The sequence below is a fragment of the Eptatretus burgeri genome, chromosome 13, assembly GCF_056783735.1.
Source record: "Eptatretus burgeri isolate ZD-2024b chromosome 13, Ebu_testis_v1, whole genome shotgun sequence".
NCBI lineage: Eukaryota > Metazoa > Chordata > Myxini > Myxiniformes > Myxinidae > Eptatretus > Eptatretus burgeri.
Window position 1 is genome coordinate 65,140,077 of NC_140973.1, and position 17,450 is coordinate 65,157,526.

The following is a 17,450-nucleotide window of genomic DNA, read 5'->3' on the forward strand; positions in this document are numbered from 1 at the left end:
CTTCAGTTGAATATTGACTCATATTTAATTAGTAGAAAAAAAACATTACCATCGATATCTATATCCTTTTTTTCATGAACAGATTCAACTGCAATTTTTTTTAGATTAAAGGTAATTTTAAATTAATCCTTAACTACAATTGAACGAAATGTCATTTCACCTGATATATTAACATCCTTTATTTCATCAGGATTTATATCTTTAGGGTTGTTGAAAAAAAATACAAATTTCTCCTTGCATATTACAGATGGTCTTATCTTTTCTTTCTAAAGCTTCATCCATAAGGTTTTTATTTTTTGATACTTTTTCTTGTTTCATTGCTTTTTCTAGTTTTGAATATATTGCCAGAAGGAGAGGAGAAACTTTTGTTAGAGATACTTTAATTGATGTTCTTCCAGGTATACTAAAAGCCCTTCCACTGAAGGAAATTGAAGAACTCATCTTATCCACCATAATTGTTTTTATTGGATTCGATATATATATATATATATATATATATATATATATATATATATATATATATATATATATATATATATATATATATATATATATATATATATATGAGATATCCCTTGTTGTCGGGTTTTCCGTGTGTGTGTGTGTGTGTGTGTGTGTGTGTGTGTGTGTGTGTGTGTGTGTGTGTGTGTGTGTGTTTGTCTACAACGCGAGGCTCCACAGCACGAACCAGCGAACCGATTTCGATTAAACTTTGCCAAGAGGTGGAATATATACTGGGAATGTGCGCGTTTGAATTTTGTTGCCTAGCAACCACCCGTTGCTGTGCAGCGGCCGAAAAACCGCGTACAGTATTTTCAACACTTGTCCTTCAGTTTTGAATGTGGAGAAGCAAAACTTCGGAATTAAACACTTCGAGATATTTAGAAAATTTTACTCGAGCCGATTTTTGATTGAGGTTTTATTTTTCAAATGGTAGTCCTTCAAAAATCGGGTGTCCATTTGCCGTCATTTAAGGTGTGTATACAGTGTTTGTAAGGAACTACACCGTCGTTCCACCTTCGATCTCTCCTCGATCCAAACGTTATTGACCAAAGTGAAAAGGATCCAAAATAAATGGAATCACCAGCATTCCAGTCTTTGTGGATTTCTACTAATATGTTTATTTATTTACCGAAAACGATTCCACAATCCACACACCACCTTTAATTATTTATTTATTTACCGAAAACAATTCCACGACCCACACACCACCTTGAATTATTTATTTATTTACTGAAAACGATTCCACGACCCACACTCCGCCTCCAATTATTTATTTATTTTCCGTAAACGATTCCACGATCCACACACCACCGTCAATTATTTATTTATTTGCCGAAAATGATTCCACGATCCACACACCACCTTCAATTATTTATTTATTTACCGAAAACGATTCCACAACCCACACACCACCTCCAATTATTTATTATTTAAAGTAGGAGTGGCGTAGGAAAGTGGGCGTGGCTTATGAAAAAATATTGTGTGGCTCAGGAGGTGTGGTCAAACAAGAGCATTGAGAGAAGTTTATCGGGTTTTCCGTGTGTGTGTGTGTGTGTGTGTGTGTGTGTGTGTGTGTGTGTGTGTGTGTGTGTGTGTGTGTGTGGTTTTTTTGCAATGCGAGGCTCCACAGCACAAACCAGCAAACCGATTATTTTTCAAATGGTAGTCCTTCAAAAATAGGGTGTCTATTTACCGTCATTTTTTTATGAGGAGTGCCGTATTGACAAAATACGCAATAGGAAAAATATTGCCAGGCAGAGGAACAATTATTGTCTGTGAACCAATACGTCTTGGCAATTAATCTTTGTAGGTGGATCGGTCAATATGAAAAGCATCGTATCCAGCGCTTCGATCCTAGCGAATCCCTCGTCGCCTACCGGCTTGTCCAATAGTTGTTATATTTATCTTTGTTCAATTTTGCATCCTTGACATATTTCTCAGTATCTTTTACAAATGAAGAGATTGATTGAAACTTGTCTTTTGTGTCTTGAAACATTGTATTTATTTAAGTGAAAAAAGTTGGAGGATAAAATGGTTTTAAGCACAGATTCACCTATAAATTAAACGAAATTTTCATCAAGAAAATTTTAGTTTAAGCAAAGTTTTATTTTCTAAATATGGTGAATACAACGTACTGCGATGTTTGTAATCACGAATATAAATATTATAAAAAAAACACCTTCAAACCAACAAACACACATTCAATCTTTTCAAACAAATATCTCCTCTTGAGTTGGAAAGAAAACATTGTGATATCTGCTCAAAGGATGTTTTGAAGAGTAGTTATAAGAATCACCTTCAATCACAAAAACACAAGAAAAATGAGTTTCAAGTAAAGGGAGACTATTATATAGAAAACACTGATGGGGCATTTAAAGGGCATATAAAAATAAGTATTTTTCAATTTGGAGAACCCGGTCCATCATCATGTTGAAAAGATTATTAAAAAGACATTAAAAGAAATGAAAACTTTAAAGTTTTATATGGGAGTGAAAATGAATATGAAAAGACAAGATGAAGAACAAACTCCTTATATGAGAACAGATCTTCATTTTATAACATCATTTCAAGATTTTTTGAATAGTGGGGTTTATGAAGAACTATCAAGACAAGAGGAGGATGTTGATAATACAGTGGTAGGAAGTGGATTCAATATTAAAAAAATCATCTTTTTAGATATACACATTCTAAAATCAAACCCTCTTAAAGCTTCTTCTTATATTGAATTACCAAAAGAAATAAAACGAAAGAAGGCAGTTGTTAATACTAAGAACAATGATAATAAATGTTTTCTCTGGTCTGTTCTTATTCACTTACATCCACCAAAATGTAATTCAGAAAGAGTAAAACAATATATTAAATATGAGAATACCTTGGACATTAAAGATTTTAAATTCCCAATTCCTAAATTTGAGAAAAAGAATAATCTTTCTATTAATGTATATGGATTAACTAGAGAGAATAAAGTTCAGGTATTAAAAATTTCAAACAACTATAAAAATGAAGTAACACACATTGATCTTTTATATTTTAGTGTTGGAAAGAATTCACATTATACATAGATCAATAATTTATCAAGATTAATCTCTTCTCAGGTATTCAGAACAGCAAACAAAATATATCCTTGTAAGCGGTCTTAATTTGTTTCATACAAAAGAACGATTAGAACAACATCAAAATATTGTAGTAATCATAAATCAGCTGTAATTACAATGCCTAAACCTGCTGAAAAGATTTCTTTTGAAGATTATAATAAATCTATCATGCACCCATTTGTGATATATGCTGATTTTGAATGTATCCTTAAAAAGATAAATACTGCTTCTCCTAATCCAAAAGAATCACAAACAAATAAATATCAAAAACTTATTCCTTGTGGTTTCTGTTATTATATCAAATCATCTGTTGGAGAAAAGTATAATAAACTTGAACATTATAGTGGAAAAAAAAAGCTTCACAAGAGTTTGTAAAACGATTAGAAAAGGATTGTATAAGACTCACTAAATTAATGAAAGAAACAAATGAACTGATGAAATTAACCGAAGAAGAAAAATTAGAATTTAGAAAGAACAATATCTGTCATATTTGTGAGGAGGAAATTGAGGAGTCTAAAGTTAGGGATCATTATCATCTTACTGGTAAATATAGAGGTCCCGCTCATTCCTGTTGTAATCTTAATTATAAATTTCCTTCTTTTATTCCAGTCTTTCTTCACAACAGCGCCAACTAAGATACACATCTATTTATAAATGAACTTTCAAAAACACCGGGGAATATTTCTGCCATAACAAACACAAGTCAAAAGTATATTTCATTTACAAAAATGATATTCACAAAACCTTTAACTCGTATTAGGTTTCTAGATTCTTACAAGTTTATTGGAACAACACGAGCCAACCTAGCATCAAATCTAAGCTCCACGGGCTCTTTTCCAAATCTTAATTCATTCTTTCCAAAAGAGGAAATTCTAACTAAAGAGGAAATTCAGATTAAAGAGAGAATTCAAAGTAAAGAGGAAATTCTAATTAATGAGGAAATTAATGAAGAAATTCTTACTGAAGATGAAATTCTAATTATGAAGAAAATTCGAACAATGAATGAAATTCTAACTAAAGAGGAAATTCTGATTGTAGATGAAATTCTGATGAAAGAGGGATTTCTAACTGGAGAGGAAATTCAAACAAGGAATGAAATTCAAAGTAAAGAGAAAATTCTTACAAGTAAGGTAATTTATCCTTATGATTATATGGATTCATTTATGAGATTTAAAGAAACACAACTTCCTTCAAAAGAAAGTTTCTATAATAACCTTTATGAAGAAGAGATAAGTGATAAGGAATATAAACAAGCACAAGAAATTTGGAAAATATTTAAGATAAAAAACCTTGGAGAATATTGTTACGGGCCGGGGGTCAGCCGCCAACCGACCGCTCTGAACGGAACCGCAAGTCGAGTCGGCCCAACCGATCGCCCGGAATATAGATCGCCGCCCGGATAACTCCAAGCGACGGGTCCTTGTACAAGAACCGAAATACGCCAGTCGGCAGATCACGTGGGGTAGGGTCGATTGCCAATCTTCAATTTACCTAAATACCCACGTGATCCATCTACCGGGGTATTCCACCCTCGACGGAACTCGTACGGAACAAACCGCCGAGGCGAGCTTGTCCGTGCGCGATTCTGAGCGGCGTAATCGCCGAGAACCGTCGGTCCAAATGTCCCCCATATTACGGCAAACCAACGGCTTTCTAACTCCCAACACACGAAATGTTCAGTCAATGAGGGAATGGACGCAACGAGTAGGTTTACATTCACACAAGGACATTTATTATAATGAAACACGTATGCAATTAAATAAGGCAAAACACGTATGCAATTATACAAGCAAGAAAAGCACGACAAAAGAACTACAACCATCTACTTATTATGTACAGTCATTTACACTTAACAGCAGTTCCTACTTATTAGACGGGCCCACGGACACACGTACGCGCGCGCGCGCGCACACACACACACACACACACACACACACACACACACACACACACACACACACACACACACACACACACACACACACACACACACACGAAACGGTGGCTCAAGCCTTTAATCACGAGCTCCAGCTCGGAGGACAAGTGAACTGAAACTCAGAGCTTGACTCGAACCTTTCCACCTCGTGTGGTCTTCAACTTGTCCGGACCCGGGCTACAGCGAGAGCGAGCTGGATCCAATCGCCGCGATCCCTCCCGAGCTCCCGCGGATCCTCCCGCACTTCTCAACACGTGCCGGTGAGACGAGGCGCTAATCCTTCCTGTCGATCGTCGCTTCCCCGAGGATCCAACTCCAAGAAGAGGCCGATGCATCGCACCAAGCCGGGAAACAAAATGGAGAACAAAAAGCTCCACGAACCAAGAAGAAGAGGAAGGAGAAGAAGAAGAGGAAGAAGGCTCCACTCGCAGCTCGAGCCGAACAACCGGCTCAAGTTCCTTGCAAAACAAAGCAGCAGCCGAAGCTCACTGAGCCACCCGAAGCAAAAAGCTTCCGAAGGCCTCAAGCCAAGCAAGCCAAGCAGGACCCGATGGCCTGCTGAACGACTGCTCTCTCCGAAGCAAAAAGCTTACTCCTCCCACGGGACATTTATTATAATGTGATGTAAGGGCCACATTGGTCATTTTGGAGTTAATGCCATATAGCACTATTTTAACCCTTCCCCGATCATCCGAGCCTATCATCATCATATCATTAAAAATGTCGCTTACATCACTCCTCCTCGCCGGGCCTCATATGTATACTGTATAGACATATGTATATGTCAGCGAGTACATATGTGTATGTATATATATATATATATATATATATATATATATATATATATATATATATATATATATATATATATATATATATATATATATATATAAATATGCAAAATACAAATCTTCTTTTTTCCTGGTGCTGCATTCAGATTTTAACAAGTTAGACGTGACTTGCATGTAAACACCTTTTTATTCAGTGTACTTCATCATTTATGAAAAGAACGGGGGGGGGGGGCACAGTCTCAAAATTCCTGCCATTTTGGTTTACGTAATAAGCTGAAAGCACCAAAAGACGAGTAAGTGACCTTTCCAGGATCGTTCGGACAATGACCTCAGCTGTTACTGTGTGCAGTAAAAAGGAGATGCATTTGAAAGTTGTTTAACAATCTGAACAATGATTGTCATATCGATGAGAGCAATTGAAGTTTCACAATCTATTATGATGCATCTTTGGCAGGGAAGTTCACATGTATTGAAGTGAAGTTCCACCTCGAGCGTCAGATGGGCTACTATCTTATCCAGATGTATATTCCTAGTTTGCTCATCGTCATCCTGTCCTGGGTCTCTTTCTGGATCAACATGGATGCAGCGCCAGCTCGTGTCGCCCTGGGTATCACGACCGTGCTGACCATGACAACACAGAGCTCTGGCTCACGTGCCTCTCTCCCCAAGGTTGGTGATAGTGAGGGCGGGTCAGATCACACCAAAAGTGACTTGCTGGATACCCGAAGAGAATGTTTAGGAAAATGAGGACTAAAGTAAACATGAGTTTTTTTTAAATGTCATTGTGAAAGTGGAATGAATGATAGTAGTGAAAGGCATTGATCTGATGGCAACCAAACAACACCTCAGACCAAATTATAGACCATGGTTGATCTGACAGGTGTCCTATGTGAAGGCCATTGACGTATGGATGGCAGTGTGTCTGCTGTTCGTCTTTGCTGCCCTTCTTGAGTATGCTGCTGTCAACTTTGTGTCACGACAACACAAGGAGCTCCTACGGTTGCACCGGCGCAAGCGGAGGGACCAGGTAGAGCATGGTGTTGTTTCGCTCAGCAGATGCTCGTTTCGATAATATGAATCCTTAGCACTAACAACTGAGTTTGGGCTAATTTTGTTGCATAATTTGCTATTCCAGCTGATTACAGATATTGTTTGTATCTCTGTATATTTTTTTATAAAAGGAACAAATTAATTATTTTGTTTATGCTGTACTAACTAGTTTTAACAAAAAAAAAGGAAAAATAACTTTTAAAACGTTTTGTATTCAATGTGCTGGTTTGTTGTGAGGACAAGTTTACATCTTGTACTTGAATATTTCCTCATTTAATTGCAATAGTTTGCAAATTAACTTGAATTTTTATTCTCAATGGATGATAAACAGCAAAAGTGAACTGTGCTGTCAGGTCTCAGGAAAGTTTTGCTTTGGCAACTTTGCTTTTGTTCTGGCTACATTGCTACTAGCATTTATTGCACCTTTTACAACAAGGTGAGCTGGGGGATATGGGAGTTTATAAGAGAGGAACAAAGATGGATCATCAGCTGGTATGATGAAGCACCACCCAGTAGAGGCATCAATTACCCAGCCAATGCACTGACGTTGGGTTAACGTTGCCCAACATCAGAACCACCATTGGCACAACATTGGCCATTGTTCCATCTCTTTTACACCATGTGGCTGCCGTTGGATTAATGTTGGATGAACAGAAGGTCATTTTTACCGACATTGGACCAACATCAGAAATCCGACTGTGACCATTCCAACCGTTGCCAATGTTGAGCCAATGTGAGTTGGCTCGCAAGGTAGTGATGTTAGTTTTTAAAAGCATGCACAGTCGAGTTTCTGACTTCATTACTCGTTAGTAAGAGCAAACTAATACAAGAGTAAGTTTGGTGGAGTACAGAAAGAAATATGTAGAGCAGGATGATTTTAATTATTTTTTTTTAAATGATAACATGATGATGACAAAAATTTTTAAAAGATAAAAAAACATGTGGGGCAGTGAACAAGTTCAAGAAATCAATAATAGTGTGATAAACACCACATAACCTTCCACCTCTCAACCTATTTCAACACCACCTGACCTTCCAACTCTCAACTAATTTCAACACCACAAAACTTTCCACCTCTCAACCTATTTCTACACCACATAACCTTCCACCTCTCAACCTATTTCAACACCACCTGACCTTCCAACTCTCAACTAATTTCAACACCACATAACCTTCCACCTCTCAACCTATTTCAACACCACCTGACTTTCCAACTCTCAACCTATTTCAACACCACATAACCTTCAACCTCTCAAGCTATTTCTACACCACATAACCTTCAACCTCTCAACCTATTTCTACACCACATAACCTTCAACCTCTCAACCTATTTCAACACCAGCTGACCTTCCAACTCTCAACGTATTTCAACAACAGCTGACCTTCCAACTCTCAACGTATTTCAACACCAGCTGACCTTCCAACTCTCAACCTATTTCAACACCAGCTGACCTTCCAACTCTCAACGTATTTCAACACCAGCTGACCTTCCAACTCTCAACCTATTTCAACACCAGCTGACCTTCCAACTCAACCTATTTCAACACCACATAACCTTCAACCTCTCAACCTATTTCAACACCACATAACCTTCAACCTCTCAACCTATTCCAACACCACCTGACTTTCCAACTCTCAACCTATTTCTACACCACATAACCTTCAACCTCTCAACCTATTTCTACACCACATAACCTTCAACCTCTCAACCTATTTCTACACCACATAACCTTCAACCTCTCAACCTATTTCAACACCAGCTGACCTTCCAACTCTCAACGTATTTCAACACCAGCTGACCTTCCAACTCTCAACGTATTTCAACACCAGCTGACCTTCCAACTCTCAACGTATTTCAACACCAGCTGACCTTCCAACTCTCAACCTATTTCAACACCAGCTGACCTTCCAACTCAACCTATTTCAACACCACATAACCTTCAACCTCTCAACCTATTTCTACACCACATAACCTTCAACCTCTCAACCTATTTCTACACCACATAACCTTCAACCTCTCAACGTATTTCAACACCAGCTGACCTTCCAACTCTCAACGTATTTCAACACCAGCTGACCTTCCAACTCTCAACCTATTTCAACACCAGCTGACCTTCCAACTCAACCTATTTCAACACCACATAACCTTCAACCTCTCAACCTATTTCTACACCACATAACCTTCAACCTCTCAACGTATTTCAACACCAGCTGACCTTCCAACTCTCAACGTATTTCAACACCAGCTGACCTTCCAACTCTCAACCTATTTCAACACCAGCTGACCTTCCAACTCAACCTATTTCAACACCACATAACCTTCAACCTCTCAACCTATTTCTACACCACATAACCTTCCACCTCTCAACCTAGTTCAACACCACCTGACTTTCCAACTCTCAACCTATTTCAACACCACCTGACTTTCCAACTCTCAACCAATTTCAACACCACATAACCTTCCACCTCTCAATCTATTTCTACACCACATAACCTTCCACCTCTCAATCTATTTCTACACCACATAACCTTCAACCTCTCAACCGATTTCAACACCACATAACCTTCCACCTCTCAACCTATTTCAACACCACCTGACCTTCCAACTCTCAACTAATTTCAACACCACATAACCTTCCACCTCTCAATCTATTTCTACACCACATAACCTTCAACCTCTCAACCGATTTCAACACCACATAACCTTCCACCTCTCAACCTATTTCAACACCACCTGACCTTCCAACTCTCAACTAATTTCAACACCACATAACCTTCCACCTCTCAACCTATTTCAACACCACCTGACTTTCTAACTCTCAACCTATTTCAACACCACATAACCTTCAACCTCTCAACCTATTTCTACACCACATAACCTTCAACCTCTCAACCTATTTCTACACCACATAACCTTCAACCTCTCAACCTATTTCTACACCACATAACCTTCAACCTCTCAACCTATTTCTACACCACATAACCTTCAACCTTTCAACCTATTTCAACACCAGCTGACCTTCCAACTCAACCTATTTCAACACCACATAACCTTCAACCTCTCAACCTATTTCAACACCAGCTGACCTTCCAACTCTTAACGTATTTCAACAACAGCTGACCTTCCAACTCTCAACCTATTTCAACACCAGCTGACCTTCCAACTCAACCAATTTCAACACCACATAACCTTCCACCTCTCAACCTATTTCAACACCAGCTGACCTTCCACCTCTTAACCTATTTCAACACCAGCTGACCTTCCAACTCTCAACCTATTTCAACACCAGCTGACCTTCCAACTCAACCTATTTCAACACCACATAACCTTCAACCTCTCAACCTATTTCAACACCAGCTGACCTTCCAACTCTTAACGTATTTCAACAACAGCTGACCTTCCAACTCTCAACCTATTTCAACACCAGCTGACCTTCCAACTCAACCAATTTCAACACCACATAACCTTCCACCTCTCAACCTATTTCAACACCAGCTGACCTTCCACCTCTTAACCTATTTCAACACCAGCTGACCTTCCACCTCTCAACCTATTTCAACACCACCTGAACTTCCATTGCACAACCCATGTCAACACCACCTGAACTTCCACCACACAACCTATTTCAACACCAGCTGACCTTCCAACTCTCAACCAATTTCAACACCACATAACCTTCCACCTCTCAACCTATTTCAACACCAGCTGACCTTCCACCTCTCAACCTATTTCAACACCAGCTGACCTTCCACCTCTCAACCTATTTCAACACCAGCTGACCTTCCACCTCTCAACCTATTTCAACACCACCTAACTTTCCAACTCTCAATGTATTTCAACACCACCTGACCTTCCACCTCTCAACCTATTTCAACACCACCTGAACTTCCATTGCACAACCCATGTCAACACCACCTGAACTTCCACCACACAACCAATTTCAACACCACCTGACCTTCCACCTCTCAACCTATTTCCACAGTTCGTAACCTTCTACCCATCAGCCTATTTCAACACCATGTAATCTTTCACCTCAACACCGTGGCTTTAAGCAGGTGGTGCGCTACTATGTCATATCATCACCCATCCATACCCATTATCTTTTATAACCCATTAACCCCACCACACCCAATCTTCTTACTTGCAGGCTATTGTTTCCACCCCTCCTTTCTCTCATCTTTTCCTGTTCAGTCATTCCCTTGGCTGTTGTGTCCAAACATCGCCCAACTGCCATTACGTTGCCTTTTTACTCCCCTGTTCCCTCACTTTTCCATGAGCCTCGCCCTTGTTAAAAAAAAAAAAAACAGTTCGACTTTCTTGTACTATTCTGAGTATTTTGTTCCAATAACTTGTTGAATGCCCCTCAGAGGCAGAGTAAAATTAACAGAAAGGCATTTGATCATGTAGAAGTAGTTAATCTTAAATTACATTGCACCCAAGATCCCCAAGTTGCCTTCCTTGGAAAAAAAAACCTAAGGATAACAAACAGAACCCCCACCCATCCCTTCAAATCATACTCAGAGGTAACATTATCCCTTCCGAAACAACAGATGCCATCTCATTCTGAAGACGAGCATAGAAAGCAGGGATAAACAAATGCTCAAAACCTGATACTATCAGTTCTCTCCACAACTGTTTTGCATCGATCATTTATCATTCAACAGTTATTCTTGTCAGAATTGGTTACTCATTATCGATGCTAGTGCAATTATCATCACAGAAGCATATTGGTTATGGATGAGGAAAATAAATTGTTGCTTTAATGGAAGCCTAGAGGCCTTGAGGGAATCCTTCGATATCATAAATGACCTGGACCCGAAAACTCTCGATGCCCTTAGCGTACGGTGTCACATCTTCCTCCTGTGTCTGTCCATAACCGGCAATATTAATCTTCGGTAAGAGAGTCTCCATAATTTGCATTGGGGTTCCATTTTAGTCAACAGTCTTATATTGCATTCTCCGTTTAATAACACCAAGCATCAAACATGGAAAGATGAACACGTTAACGAGTCTATGAATCCAAAGTGAATGAACCCATGATGTTAACCCTGTTTATTGCCGTCAGCTTGCACATGTGTGGGTTCACAGTTTGTCACATATGAATGAGTGAAGGTACATGAGTACTTGATGACAGATCACAATCCCAGCATTGTACAAGTTTCCTGGCAAGGTCTGTAGAATTCGTCAGAACTCTTGTTACGGACTCAATGAGAACGACTGTAGAATCTGCAAGTATCGAGAGATGCACAATTGGAGGAATCTCTATATCTGATATAGATATAAAGAGAGAGAATCCCACCTCTAACCATCACAAACTTGGAGCACATGTTATAGGGTGAGGGTCCAACTTGAGGTTTGGGTTCGGAGTGGCCCTACGGCATATTGAATGCGGCCACACACACCAAGGATCGCTATGCATTGTGAATAAAACGGTATTTGTCCCAGAACGTTTCGGCAATCTTACTGAGCAAGTTATTTAATCCATTGCAGTACTTGGTATCCAAAGTGTTCAAGACAATAATAACACCGAAAAAGATGCGGAACCACTTTCTGCCCGCTACCAACATACATGCCCCACTCTACCAGCCGATAAATGTGCCAGATACGCAAAAAAACCCTCCAAAAAACCACCACACTAAACAGATAATTTGGTTATTTCTTAGAAATTGCGCATCAAGATGAAACATTCACTTGCTGTAACAGTCTTGTTTTATACAAAAATCTAGCCTCAGTGGAAGAGCGAGGAGATCGAGGGTAAAAAGATAATATATTGACAGTGGGGCCGTAGTTGGACACAACAAGCAAGGGAAAAAAGAAATAGGAAAAAAAAGATAGAGGGCTACAAGTAAGAGGGTTGGCTCCATTAACAGGGGGAAAAATATCATGAGTCATGATGGGGATGATGTTAGATGGTGGTGCACCACTTGTTTGAAGCTCTGGAAGGAAGAGTGCAGAAGAAAGTTCTGCAAAAGGGAGACATTTGGAGAAAGAGTTGAGGTGTGAAGCAAGCCTGGATTTTGGAAGTCTTACCCAAGAAGGGGTTCCTGGAAGAACACATGTATCCCAGTGGAGATGGAGGTATGTCTGGTGTTTGCTTAATGGTTAGGGTGATGGGCTTGGGAACCTAGTGTCCTGAATTCAAATCCTACTTGGCTGTTGAATTACTACCAGGTGGGGTTGACCCAGCCTGTTGTCCTTCTGAAGACAGCAAAATGAGTACCAGCTTGCTGGGATGATTGAACCATTTGAATATCTTGTGTTGGAGTGGTGACCTGTCCAGGATTGTGCTCAATTGCACAGGAGACTGCTCTGGTGGCACCAACATTCTGTACAGAGTATGGTCCTGATGGATGGATGGATGGATGGAGACAGGGTTGGATGGGTTTGAGAGCTGAGAGAGAACAAGACTGGAGGAGAACCTTTTTCATCAGTCTTTATCTTTCCATCACTGTGTGAATGCAATTGAGAGACGTTTTGGATTCGATTAGTTTTGACAGAATATATCCTACATGACGTTAACAACATGCTTTGTCTGTATGTTACAGAGAATCGTGACGACTAGGCAATTTTAGCTCCCACTCACAAGGTCAACGCTATTTCAAATTGGTCCTCTGTTTGGCAATAACGATCTCCACATTCACCTGTCCGATAAGAAACCCTAAATCTGAGATCATGGGATAAAAGAAGTAGCTTGGTTTCTTACAACCAATCAGAACTTCTGTAATATTGTTAATTTTGTGATAAACAGAAGGAGAAACAAACATTTTACGACCTTCTTAGCTGGTATTCAACCAAAACAGGTACATAAACATAAGGCCTACGGATAGTTTCAAGTGCCTCGTAGTAGTTTGAAAAAAAGAACTGGTTGGAATTGTGAAGACCGTTACTCAATAATGAAGGCACCACCACCAACTCGTATAACTACCCAGTAGGCAAGGGTGGCTCCCACTTGGTAAGGGATGCTTTGGCACATGATGCCTGCACGGCCCCGGTGAATACATTCGGTGGTTCAAACATCAGACCTGATTGGACACAGCTGTACCAGTTGGTGGTGTCTTCACGACTGAAAATTTCTTGTTATAAAATACTTGCATGTTCCTCAATCTATAGAATCATTGGTAGTTATTGAATCGTTTTCGAGGACTATTCCTGTCTTGTAGTCATGACAGATTTCTAGCCATTTAAACTGTACAACAAAAAATGTCCACATAAGTTGGTTGTGTCATCACAACCATGATCCAGCCTGCTGGGAGCATCAACTCACAGAACATCTTTCACAAGAGATGCACGATAATGACTTCAAATAAACAATATAGGAATTTAAGTATTATATACTCTTACTGCATTGCCGGTTACGCTGTGACGAGGCGCTGACTTCATGATTACTGCCATTAACCCACCAATTGTGAAACCCACAGGAGGACGACAGGAGGGAGAGAAGCATCAACATGTACAGCATGGGTAAATGCCTTCAGACCAAAGATGGCCTCTCCGTTAAAGGATTGACATCAGCAAATTCTGCTCTGCATGTACTGCCGGCAGTAACACCCATGGATCACAATGCGATGAAGAAGAAGTTTTTGGACAGAGCAAAACGCATTGACACGATTTCTCGAGCTGCCTTCCCGCTCGCCTTCCTCATATTCAACATCTTCTACTGGATTATCTACAAGGTCTTACGGCATGAGGACATTCACAAGAGGTGAGCTGGTTGAGAAAATGGTGTGGAATTCTCGATGGTTGGCCTGCCCGTGCCCTTCAATTTCTGGGCTGAAATATTCCCTGATATTCCGGCCAGCGAATGATGAATATCGAGGTGAGAATGGTGTCTGTGGAGGACAGATCACTTTGTCTGAGATTATTTACCACCCTTACTCCCTCTAATGGAATATTTTATGTCTTCGGTTTGTAGCGTTCAAGCAGATGTCTATTTTAGTTAAGGGCTAGGGATGATGGAAGGTATAACTTCAAAATCTGAAGGTCAACATGTTCTTGACCGAAGCAGCCGATTAATTAGTATTACGGTACATTTCTTTATCCTCTACAAGCTCATATGTTTGTCAGTAACTAACTGTGAATATTCTGAGAAAATTGTTGAGAGTCATAATGGATGCCATCATATGACGACTTCAAAATACAAACGGAAATGTTCACCAGTTCCATCCTTTTGCCTATTTCTATTTCTATAACCTGGAAGAAGCAAAATAATTTTTCTCTTGGAGAAACTGCTGAACGTCACATCGTTAATACAATTTATTAACAACAATCAAAATTGTTCAAACAAGATGCAATATAACTCAGAACGCTTAGTCATACTTAGTCTCAGTGATACAAATAATTTGGCTGCCAAGCTCGCCGAAGGTGTGTGTGCACTTACCTTTGAACTGTCTAGCCTGGGTTTGAATCTCATCCCAGCTATAAACTCTCATCCTGGTGTTTCACATGCAGGACGAAGTATCAAAATGTGGTCTGTCCATCTGATGGAAGTTAAGCCGGGTGTCCCATCTGCCAGAATGAGCTGGTGTACCTTAAAGATCCCACGTTGTCTGTTTTTCATGAAGAATAGGTGAGTTATTTCCGGCACCCTGAACAAATTAAAAATTCAGTCAAATGTCAGGCCTGGCCAGCTGGGTCGTGAAAATATTAGCCAAAAAAACTTCCCTGGCCACCCCACAACGTGGGAATAATTGGAATGACACAAATAATTTCCTGGAAGATTGGGAAGATTTGCATCAAAAAGTTGGCACGATTGTTGTTGCGCCGAATCTTTATCCACAACCTAAGAGGTTCATGATCGACTTCAGAGTGCACCACAGGATCCACCCACGAGTCTACCTGTGGTGGTGAATAGGAAGTTAGCAGGGCAACTGTTTCGGCATTTAGAAAGCAAAGATTTTGAACAATGGTCGGCCGAAGGTGGTGTCCTGTCGTGTCGATATTTTCCTGATGGTGTCCTCTCACATTTATGTCCATTTTTGTATGGAACAAACGGAAATTGTACATAATTAACAAAACAGTCAGACTTTTCCAGTTTTACGTCACCGATGGTTAAACTTTGTTATCAACAGTATTTATGTGTTCAGAATACCTGGGCCTGCTATGCAGCATTGTGTGAAATGCAGCTTGGTTTTTTTTAATGTTTTGATATACCTTGTGTGTACACTAAACGCTCAGCACCCTTAACCTTTTCAATAACTTTTTAATGGGAAAACAACAACGACAACACCAACAACACAAACAAACTAATACATCGAATGATGTTTGAATGAAGGAACAGCAAAGTTTTCCTGCTTTCATCATAATCAACAGGCGTTTAAAATGCGTCAATCTCATATCACTTGACCGTCACAAGAGCAATCAACGTCACCACGATGACGTCACAATCGAACACATGGTCAGATGTGTAGGAGGAAATCACTCATTAAAAGCAAAAGCGTAACTTCAACTCACAGTGAGAGACGTGAGACATTGAAGGTTTATGCGAAGGTTGTCAAAACAATTGCAAAAAGTCTTTATTCCGAATTAGTAATGTTTGGGTTTATTAACAATTGGAGCGATCAGAATTATTAAAATGATCAATCTCTATCTCTATGCTGGTAATGAATATCGTAGTTTAATTCCATTCACCATGATTACACTTCCGTTTCACAGCATGGTAAACAGTTTTTATTGCAGTTCAAATGGTCAAAGTACAAACGAGAAAGAGACCATCATGGAAGAACTTTATATCAATTTTATGGAAATACTGTATATAAGCTCGGAAAAGTTGTGGAATATCATTTGGTTCCGCAAATGAATTCCTTTTCCAGCAATACTGCTTTAATGAATCAGTGTCTTGTCCAATTATGGCCACCCTGGTTCAACCTTCAATAAATCCTTTTGCCAAAACCCTGCACTGCTTACTCTGATTTACCACATTCCGTTTCACGAGTAATTGGTAGAAAAATGAAAAACATCTCCATGATTGTTAGCATTAGATACCAATAGCATCCCTGTTTGGCATCCCCATCTGAACACATCACCCGTGATGCTCATGGGATCTCAGGTTCAAATCCCATAAACTGTGCCGATCGTCGACTAATGTCCTCATAAATCGTGTAATAAGTACACTGAAGTCTCCTAAATGTTCTGGATGTAGAAACTCCTTCGTGAGTGTTGTAGAATTATAAGAATGTAAAAATCAAAAAGAGGAGTTGGGTAAGTGACACAAGGATAAGCCATTTTGATTTCTCTTATTGTGGTGTGAACATTTACAATTAATGCAAAAGAAGCGAATTAATTGCAATTAACATTCAAGATGATGGAATACTTCTCCCATCTACGTTAAAGGTGGGATTTAATCTGCGAGAGGTTTACGACCATGGAGCAAGGCCAGACGTTGAGATAATGTGCAGGTTACTCACAGCTCGTTTACATTGTGAAGGATGACTGGGTTGACTGGGTATGTTCAGCTTTCCTCCAATAGTACAAGATATCTGCAAAACAGTGGTGCAGAAATAATGAGTAGAAATTCCTTTATCGACACCACTCTTTGATGGACGTCACACGTTATTATTTGAAAAAAAAAGGGAAAA

At 39.5% G+C, this 17,450-nt stretch overlaps 1 protein-coding gene and 1 long non-coding RNA gene across 6 annotated transcripts in view; one reads left to right on the forward strand and one right to left on the reverse strand.

Annotated features, from left to right (window-relative positions):
- LOC147014664 (glycine receptor subunit alpha-2-like) overlaps positions 1–16,764 on the forward strand; it is a 78,071-nt gene extending 61,307 nt beyond the window's left edge. For all 3 annotated transcript variants that reach the window (XM_085852822.1, XM_085852823.1, XM_085852821.1), the window contains 3 exons: positions 6,280–6,494; positions 6,706–6,852; positions 14,295–16,764. In XM_085852822.1, the coding sequence (XP_085708948.1) occupies positions 6,280–6,494; positions 6,706–6,852; positions 14,295–14,582 (650 nt within the window). In that variant the 3' untranslated portion in view covers positions 14,583–16,764. The remainder of the gene's footprint in view (positions 1–6,279; positions 6,495–6,705; positions 6,853–14,294) is intronic.
- Positions 1–17,450, reverse strand: part of LOC147014665 (uncharacterized) — a 93,582-nt gene that overhangs the window by 37,215 nt on the left and 38,917 nt on the right. For all 3 annotated transcript variants that reach the window (XR_015050857.1, XR_015050858.1, XR_015050859.1), the window contains one exon: positions 17,280–17,351. This is a non-coding gene — a long non-coding RNA (uncharacterized LOC147014665). The remainder of the gene's footprint in view (positions 1–17,279; positions 17,352–17,450) is intronic.